Raw genomic sequence first — 10585 nt, forward strand, 5'->3', positions numbered from 1 at the left:
CGTTTGTTAAAGAGAATGACAAGATGCTGATAACATGTGAAACGTTATTTATGAGCGGTCTCGTCACACCCCTACTATTTTCCATATTGTCACCTTCCTAAAATAATTGCCTAAGTCGTTTTTCCAGGTTTCTCAGAAAACACAAAAAACTGAACCAATAATTGAATATATGATATTTATTGATAATGTCAAAAAGTTCATGTCAGAAGATGACTATTGACATACTAAGAACAATGCATGTCAATTATGTAACGTAACAGGAATAAATGACTTAGGCGGATTTTTGAACATGCCTTTGTGACTTAGGCACTTTTAAATGTTCAACTCTGTCAACAATAAAACACTAACAAACAAACTAAACATCATTCTGAGGAGGCATGTGCATCTCATCAATTCCACCTCCAGCTCTTCTTTGTTGGGTTCTTGCCTGATGCCTATTAATGTGGCAAATTATCAAAGTATAGCGATGACACTCAACAGACATGATGTGTTTCATTGACTGGAGGTCCTGGAACTTTCTCTCCTTGATTGGCAGAACACATGGAAATATTCGTATCCATAGTATTGGCTCTTTTGGCAATTACACCCTCTGTGGCAGTTCTTCCCACACAGAGTCCCCCGAAAAGAAAAGCTTGAAATGGTAACGAAGTATTTACTTGAGTATTTATTTGGAATATTTTTACTCAAAATGAAAATTGTGTCATCATTTACTCACCCTCAAATTGTTTCAAACCTGTATGAATGTCTTTCTTCTGCAGAACACAAAGAAAGATATTTTGAAGAATGTTGGTAACCAGACCCAATGACTTCCATATAGGCATGTGCCGGTAAACGGTAATACAATATACCGCAATAATGAACATGCACAATATTGTTATCGTGGGCACTTCAAAATACCGTGAATAATTAATTATTACGAATTATTCAGATTTTTAGAATTAATTTTAAGAATACTTTACCCATCAACCTTTAAAATGAAAAACACGTCAAAGAGGAACGCGCACTGATGTAAATAGACCGTGCATGAGCCGAGCACATGGCGGAATGAGGAGACGCTGAAGTGCACATTCATTCTTCGACAGCAGAGGGCGCTGACGGAACAGCAGAAATGCAGCCGTTTCCCCAGTAATCACATAACCTTAATACATAATACTTAAAGACTTGCATTTTATATTTTAATCTGGACTAAATTACATGCCCTAGATATTGTTTGAATGTGTTCTGACTGTTGTTCAATCACACACTCTACAAGGCTCCAGTATTTAACATTAGTGACAATGAAAAATACTTCTAAAGCTTGTATTAATCTTAGGTAAATGTACATTTCAGCATACCTATTGTTCTTTATAATTCTTTTGCACTTTAATCTGTTTTAAATATTTGTTTACTTTATACATTTTTGTGTATTGCTTTATTGTATTTAAATGTTTGGTTCTTTTGTTATAAGAAAGTGATTTAACCTGTTATTGTATGACAACACTTTTTTTGCAACTTATTTCAATATTGTGATAATACCGTATACCGTGATAAAAGCTTCAGCAATTAATCGCAACATGAAAATTTGATACCGGCACATGCCTACTTCCATAGTATTTTTTTTCCTACTATGGAAGTCAATGGGACCCATCAACTGTCTGGTTACTGACATTCTTCAAAATATCTTTCTGTGTTCAAAGCTTGAGGGTGAGTAAATGACACAATTTTCATTTTAAGGTGAACTATTCCTTTAAGAGTAGATTTAAATGTGGGTACATTTACTTTAAGTACATTTCTAATGAAAAAACTGTACTTTTATATTGGGCAACATTCCTCTCGTTACTTTATTTTAACACAATAAGTTATTAAATGCATATTTTATTCCAAGCGTGCTGTATCTTTATTGTCTGGGCATGAGCGATGCTCAATTCACAAATGAATCACTCTTTTGAGTCGATTCTGTTCAAATACTTTTTTTCTGGGCACAAGCAATGCTCAATTGACAAATGAATCACTCTTTTGTGTCGATTCTGTTCAAATTCAAATAAGTTGGCAGAACTGTCTTAAGGCGGGCATACTGTGCGATGTCCGTGTGATTTCAGCTCGCAAATCAGTTTGAATGATTTGTTTGGTTGCCTGCGCGCACTGGGTTTCACACTCTGTCTCGTAACAGGAAGATTTAAGAACTTCAAGCGTCTGGTGAAGTGGCGTTGGACCTACAGTACAGTCAAGTGAAAGCAAATCTGAAAATTAATTATTTTGTTTGCCAGCGATGAAGATTTTTATTAGTTGAACATCTTCGTATGCGGTCTGTGAATGAAATATTCCACAGGACGATACATTCGATTTCATTTCATTCAGGTAATACATTTTACAACCAAACAGATTACAAAATTTCTCGGTGTTCGGTAGCCTATTCAAATCTTTCTCAACCCTCTGGTGCTCTTCGGTCATTCCTGACCGGAAAATTTTCTGTTTTGAAATGTTAAAAATCACAGCCTCATCGGAATGATATGAAATTTGGTGACTTTTCTTGCATTAGGTATGCAAACACACCAAAAACAATTGAGGGCATGATTTGAGCATGCTAAGTGGTTGTAAAAAACATACTCCCACTTGTTCTCTTTGGTCAAAATTGACACCATAGGAAATTAATGGGAAATCTGCAAAAACACAAATTCACAGAAAAAAAATCTATATTTATAACAAAAAAAAAACAAAAAAAATCTAAAACTTTATAATAAATAGTCTTTGAGATTTTTTAAATATATATTCAAATCCATCAACAAAAAATCATTAAATGTGTTCAAAACAGAACTAGGGAATTCTCCATAGAGACCTCTAGTGGTTACACACATGGTTGCATGATTTCTTAAATAATTCCAAAAGCAGGCGCTAATCTGCCTTCAAAAAAATAAATTTTGAAGGCCTAGTCTCTATTTTAACCTGAAATACTGCAATAATAATAATAATTTAAATGGCAAAAATAGACCATAATTATTGCATAAATATTAAAAAATTCCATCAAATTTCAAAATACAAAATTAAAAAGAAAAAATATTATTGAAGAAGAATAAATTGCATTGGTTTTACTGGGGTGGAGGAAGTTTAATTTTTAGGTGTCCGGTCACTTATGACCGGGAAGACGACCAATGCAACCCCTAAATGAAGAGCACCAGAGGGTTAATTAGATCATGTAATGTGGAAAAAATTTGACAAAAAGATTAAATATTGTTTTAAAAGAGTTAACTGAAAGCCTAATGCTAGCTTTATTGACTTAGCTATTTTTCTTGACTAAAATGCTGACTAAAAAGACTCAATAAAAAGACAAAAAACTATGGCATATTTATAGTCTAGCCTATATTATAGTAAACCTCATCAGTTACCAATAGGAGGTGAGCCCTGAATCATGGAAATAACTTCCGAGGTTGAGTAGCTTTTTTGGTCTTCTTGATGCACCTGCCATCTTGAAAAGCTTGTAAAATTGCCTAAGTCAAATTACCTTTTGACTTAGGCAAAATAAAACGGCCTAAGTCACACACATGACATAGGCCATTCTACTAAAGGGGTAGAATTGTATGATCTGTTCAACTGAGAATGTGGAGGATTTTACCAGAGGTGGCCAGCATCATGAGGAGATGACTTAAGCAAAAAAATCATTTTTGTCAAAAAATGACTTAGGCAATTATTTAAGGAAGGTGACGATATTTAACTATTGCATGTTTGCATAATATTCTGAGTTCGCATTTAACTGTTTTTATTCTTTTTTAGGAATACTAAATGCGCTTTTTTGCCAGTGAGATGAGTAAATGCTCACATTTAGTCCAGAACTACAGTAACCATCATGTTCACATACTGCGCACCTTCTCTTAACATAGGGACAGAAGTAAATACATTGTAAAAAACAACATTGGATACAAATACATTGGAAAACAAAGTAACTTGCCTGTTATGGCTTTCCATTAAGCCATTGCCGTTGACAACAGGAGTGAGCAAGTAGTTAATATGTGCAAAAAGAGTCCATGCACAGGTAGACAGGATCAGTCCAGAAAACAAATTAATTAAATACAGTTTGCATCAATCTTTTTGAGTTGTCACAACTTCTAATTCAATTATCTTCAACCAACAAACGAGTTAGATCAACTTAATTTGTAGTATACACACATTTTTCAAGATGATTACTTAATATTAGATTGTTGTTTCAACTCAAATGAACAGCTAGAGCACATACTATATAACTTCTTTAGCATGTCAATTTGATGAAGAATGAGACTCTGGAAATAAATGCTCTAAATGACATACGTTTTTATATGAACGTTTTGAAGAAATGTCAGTAGTTTATAGAATACATTTTACTCAAACACGCATATGAATGAGTAAATCCAGGGAAATAAAGTCTTGGCATTTAACTTTTATCTGCTGATGAAATTAAAACAAAATAATGAAGTTTATGAATGAATCTTAAGTTTTTAGAACAGCTTTGTAGAATACAGACATTTTTTTATTTTAAAAGTATTAACACATTTCTAATTTTGTCTGTACTTCAGCAAATCCATTTTATTTTAGGATTTTGTTTCTCAGATATTTTATAAGTATATTGATATAGGCATGAACGCCTGTTGTTGGGAAGTAAAACTTTTTGCGAGCTTCAAATGTAAGGAACACCATTCTGGTTCGGTGTGGATGAGCTTTACACAAGTTCGGAAAAACTGATAGTTAGCCATTTACATTAAAAAAAAGCTTACTGTTTTCTTCTTTAAATCAAAGGCAGAGTGAATGGTTTGGATCACAATTGGGATTCTGAAAAATGCTCGACCTAATTTATTGGAAAAAACGCCACTATTAAAATAATGTCAGTTCACATTAACAACCAAACATGTAAGATTAATGATATAAATAAAACGGCTCTTTAAACGAAAATATAGGTGGCTCTTAAAAGAGACTTTGGGTCGCGGAGTCTCAGTTGACTCTACTTTGAGCTGGTGTATTTGGTGACGGCCTTTGTGCCCTCGGACACGGCGTGTTTGGCCAGCTCTCCGGGCAGCAGCAGGCGCACGGCGGTCTGGATCTCTCTAGAGGTGATGGTGGAGCGCTTGTTGTAGTGCGCCAGACGAGACGCCTCACCGCCGATGCGCTCGAAGATGTCGTTGACGAAAGAGTTCATGATGCCCATCGCCTTGGAGGAGATGCCGGTGTCAGGATGAACCTGCTTCAGGACTTTGTACACATAGATGGCGTAGCTCTCCTTCCTGGACTTTCTGCGCTTCTTTCCTCCCTTACCGGCGGTCTTAGTGACGGCCTTCTTGGAGCCCTTCTTAGGCGCGGACTTTGCTGGTTCAGGCATGATGCTGATACTGGATCAATGAGAGCACATGAGCCATACAGAGACTTTTATTCACCGCCATATGCTAATTTACTAAGAGATGCGGGATCCTTCTGATTGGCTGTTTTCATAGCCCGAACCCATAAACTCTCATTTCATTGGACAATTCATGAGAGGAACGAGGGCCAATCACGGACAGGCAAATAATAGCTCCGCCTACCGCTTTATTTTGATGGACAACCCCACACGATCTCGTTTCCTTTGTTCATTTCCCGCTTTTTTGTTTTATTAAAAGTTTGAAAAGACTAATATTCTGCAAGATAGTGTAATCTGAAAACTAATTTTTAGAATAAAGTAATAAGATCCCTTTAAAAATAGTTGTTGTACCAGAAATTCCCTCCTACACAAAAGCCCCTTTACCACTGACATTTAATTTCCCCCAGTTTTAACTTTTTTCTTGATTCTGTAAATCACTTTGAATTGCAATAGTTTTCTTCTCTGAAATGCACATTAACTCCAATTTTGATTATCAGCCAAAAGCTGATTTCAATGCAATTATACAGCATTAAAACACCTCAGAACCTTATATTGCCATGAAACGCCGATACTTTGCAGGACTTTGACATTTCTGTAATTCATAACAATATGTTTATATAAAATAAATTGTATTAACGACATTTAGGACTCTTTATGTGAGTGTGTGGCTCTTAAAAGAGCCTTTAAAAGCGAATTTCAATACAATTATACAGCTTTAAAATACCTTATATTTTGTAAAGATATGCCGATGTTTTCTCTGCGGAATTACCATTTTTGTTTTATTCATAACTGTATCGTTTATTGAAAAGCAAATAGGAGCATTGACTCTTTATATGGCGGTGTGGGTGGCTCTTAAAAGAGCCGTTGGGTTTGTGGTTTCTCTTGATATCAGGCGTTTAACCTCCGAAGCCGTACAGGGTGCGTCCCTGTCGCTTCAGCGCGTACACAACATCCATGGCGGTGACGGTCTTTCTCTTGGCGTGCTCGGTGTAGGTCACGGCATCGCGGATAACGTTCTCCAGAAACACCTTCAACACTCCGCGGGTCTCCTCGTAGATCAGACCGGAGATGCGCTTGACACCGCCGCGGCGAGCCAGACGACGGATGGCGGGTTTGGTGATTCCCTGGATGTTATCGCGCAAAACTTTACGGTGACGCTTAGCGCCTCCTTTACCGAGTCCTTTACCGCCTTTGCCTCTTCCAGACATTTTTAAGTCAAGGTATTTCAATGGGTCAAAAGACAATATAGAATGAATATTAAGTGCTGCCAGGATGCCGTTTATATTTGCTTACAGGACCTGACAGAAACCAGCGCCGCGCAACACGCCCCTCCTCTCCCCTCCCCTCGATAGTCAAGCACAAAATGTGATTTAACCCTAACCCTGATCTAACGAGGTCTGTCTTTTGTTTAATATTAAAAAACACGTTTTATAAGATTTAAATATTTGATATAAAGCTTTTCACGTTTTTACAGAACAACCCCCAACACATAATAAGCAAATAAGTAACAAATAAATAAAGTAAATAAATAATGATAAAAAAACACCACAACAATAATGATAAATGCCTATATATACATATGTATAAGTGCATATATACACAGAAACATACAATATCCATACATACTTATGTACAAATACACATTATAAACATCTACATACACATACATTAAAGTCAAATACTTAAATACAAATACTTAAAATAAAATGCCAATACCAATGATTACCCAATTATAGAAAAAAGTGAGTTATTGCACCCTGCAAGACGCTATATAATCTACAGTAGCACACTCATTAGAGTATAAGTCCAAAATTTTAAATTCAATCATCCCCTTCCAGAAATTCCATAAAGGACTTCCAAATCTGTAAGAATTGAACACGCTGCTAAACTCTACCAGCCACATCTCAAATTTAGGTACAAACTCTTTGTTCCACGTCAACAAAATTGCTCTTTGCTATTGTCATCCCATATTGTATCATCTGTATTTGATTAAATGTTCTAATAGGTTTATTTTCTGCAAAAAGTAAAGCGGGAAGGGAGGAATCCTGAATATCCCGCTCAATAACGAGCCATGGAGTGAATTCAATACCTCGGGATATGCACTACGCCAATACATTAAGGCCCTTAGGTTGGCTGCCCAATAATAATGCTGGGAAGTAAATAATAAAACAGGGAAGGCCTAGACCTACATCATCTTTCGATTTACAGATATGTGCTTTAGATATACGATGGGCTTTATACCCCCAAATAAATGGCATGATCACCAAATCAAGTGTCTTAAAGAATAAATGTGTTAGGAAAATTGGGACATTTTGAAACAAATAGAGAAACCTGGGTAAGGTAACCATTTGTATTGCGTTGACACGACCAATCATTGTTAAAGGAAGTACTCGCCAGGTCTCTACATCACTCTTCAGCTTGTCTATCATAACTTTGTGATTTGTTTCATATAAACTTTTGAAATGTCTAGGGACAGTGATACCAAGATATTTTAATTTGCTTACAGTTCTAAAGGGAAGATTATTAACAAAAACTGGATCCATAGTATCGTATAATGGCATGAACTCACTTTTTTGCCAGTTAACAGTGTATCCAGAAAGGGTACCAAACTCCCTGATTAGGTCAAACATAAAAGGCAGATATTTCTCTGGCTCTGAAAGAAAAAGAATAACATCATCCGCATATAATGAAATCTTGTGTTTTACACCCCCCATCGTGATGGGATATATGCGGATATTGCTAAGGGTTCTGTCGCGATAGCGAAAAGTAAAGGGCTCAATGGGCAGCCGTGACGGGTACCACGATGAAGGAGGAAAGGGCATGACCTGTTATTGTTTGTGAAAACAGAGGCAGAGGGGCAAAGGTACAACATCTCAACCCCCGAAGAAAAAATTTGTCCCAGTCCAAATTCCTCAATGGTGCTTATTATGTAGGGCCATTCCACACTGTCAAATGCTTTATAAGCATCCAGGGCTAGAATGGCTATTTTATCATGTTTTCCTTTACTCTTGTACACAATGTTCATGAGCCTACGTACATTATGACAAGAAAATATCCCAGGGATAAAGCCTGTTTGGTCTTCATGTATTATTTAACTAATACATATACTTAACCTATTTGCCAGGATTTTAGTCAATATTTTAAGATCATTACCAAGAAGGGAAATGGGTCTGTAAGAGGAAGGGTCGGTACTATCTTTATCTTTCTTTAAGATCAATGCCATGATTGCCGAATAAACTGTTTCTGGTAATTTTTTGCTTTCAATAGAATTTTTAAACATCCTTAATATCAAGGTGCCAATTTGATTAGAAAAACCTTTATAAAATTCTATGCAGAAACTCTGGGCCAGCTGCTTTACCATTGGGACATAATTTCTTCCAGTGTATTGTCTGAATTTAAGTTTTCCCTCGCATCCTCACTTATTTTAGGAAGTCAGAAGGAGCGAAGGAATTTTGTAATATCCAATAAGTCTACACTACTTTGAGAGGAATACAATTCCTGATAGAATTCCCAGAATACATTATTTATTTCTGTTGGTTTATTGGTCAAGGTCCCGGATTTTAACTTGATGGTTTTTATGGCTCTACTAGCTTGAATGCCCCAAAGTTGACGAGCTAACAAGCGATTGGGTTTGTCACCTAATTCAAATTATTTCTGTTTTATCTTTAATAAAAGGGAATTAATTTGGTCAGATGAGAGTGTATTATATTCATATTTGAGCTTCATAATACTTGCCAAAATTAAATTGGATGATGTTAGTTTGAACTGATACTCTAGCTATAATCTGGCCTCTAATGACAGCTTTAAGAGCTTCCCATAATGTTGAATCAGACACGTCCCCCTTATCATTCAGAGTAAGAAATTCAGCAATATGGGAGACAAAGGTTTCTTTAAAACGGTCCTCATTTAACAGAGTGGGATTAAAACGCCAAGAATAGGGGGAGGTTTCCATTCCAAAGTCTACTGAAATAGAAACCGGAGAGTGATCAGATATTAGAATATTATGATATTTAGAGGATAAAATCTTGGGAGTTCATTTGTCAATCCTTGTATATGAGTTATGGACAATAGAGAAAAAATAATAGTCTTTGTCTGTAGGGTGATGAAGTCTCCAAATATCAAGTATTAAGAGAATGAATGAGATTATTAAGAATAATAGCTGAGTTAGAAGGTTTGGGAGGGCTGGGGAGTGCCTATTCATAAAAGGATCCAAGATGCGATTAAAGTCCCCTCCATTAATAAGATGAGTGGAGTCAACATTGGATATTAAAAAGAGATTGGAAAAAATGTGGGTCATCGAAATTAGGAGCGTAGAAGTTCACAAATGTTTCTCTAAAATAGTGCCAGTCACAATAAGATAACGACCATTAATATCCTGTTTAGTGGACAAATGGTTAAAAGGAAAATTCTTGCAGGGACGAAAATATTTTCTTCGTCTTCTCATGAGTGAAGATGAGACGGGCAGGGTACAGCAGACCATATTTTATTACTTTACCTCTTAGTTTCTACCGTGCTCCATAAAACTGCTTGTGTTTTAACAATATCATGATGAATCCTGGCAATCATAACTTGCGGCCTGTTGTTCATGATGGGGCCAATGCAGTGAGCTCGGTCAACCTTTACACCACGCGAAGGTTAGCTTCACCCAGTAGCGAAGGTAACAGGCCAGATACAAACTGTGTGGGGTTGCCCTTCTTGATATTTTGTCTGCGGGATCTGGCCTCTAAATCCGTTACTTTAGACTTCAGAGATGTATTCTCCTGTGATAAATTGGAGCAAAGCTGCTCCAAATGAGAGATGCGGCACTCATAATCAGTGCTAGCCTCCTCCAGGTCAACGAGACGGGATGTGTTGGCTGCAAGTGTTGACTTCACTCCTGACAGGGAAGCCTCCAACTCATTAAATCTGGTGTTCATGGAACAGTCCATCTTTCTAATGGCCAATAGAATAACTGAAGGATTTTATAAAAACTGTGAATGTTGAGTAAAAAAAGAGTGGGAAAGAAACCAGCAGTATATTTTCAGACAGACTTTTTGAAGATGAAAAGAAGTAGCAAACACCTGAATACAAGGTCATTGGTTAAAAACTGTATGAGTTACGAGTGTAATTGTTCAGCTTTGTTGTCTCCGCCATTTGGCATCTGGATCTCTGTGACTCGAGTGATTTATTGTAAAGAGAAGACTTTCTTCTACAACAGGACAACTGATATATCAACATTTAACGCTCATGCATTATGTTCTAACCATGAAA

General features: G+C 36.5%; 2 protein-coding genes across 2 annotated transcripts; both read right to left on the reverse strand.

Annotated features, from left to right (window-relative positions):
- Positions 1 to 4945: 4945 nt before the first annotated feature.
- LOC307121957 (histone H2B-like) lies at positions 4946 to 5320 on the reverse strand (the record flags this gene model as incomplete). The annotated part of the gene is made up of 1 exon (XM_079809745.1): positions 4946 to 5320. The coding sequence occupies one exon, from the start codon at positions 5318 to 5320 to the stop codon at positions 4946 to 4948; it is 375 nt and encodes a 124-aa protein (XP_079665871.1).
- A 911-nt stretch (positions 5321 to 6231) lies between these two features.
- LOC307121724 (histone H4) lies at positions 6232 to 6543 on the reverse strand (the record flags this gene model as incomplete). Its single annotated transcript, XM_079809442.1, has 1 exon — positions 6232 to 6543. One exon carries the CDS (start codon positions 6541 to 6543, stop codon positions 6232 to 6234), a length of 312 nt encoding a protein of 103 aa, XP_079665568.1.
- Positions 6544 to 10585: the final 4042 nt, after the last annotated feature.

This window comes from Gobio gobio (assembly GCF_949357685.1).
Source record: "Gobio gobio genome assembly, chromosome: 25".
NCBI lineage: Eukaryota > Metazoa > Chordata > Actinopteri > Cypriniformes > Gobionidae > Gobio > Gobio gobio.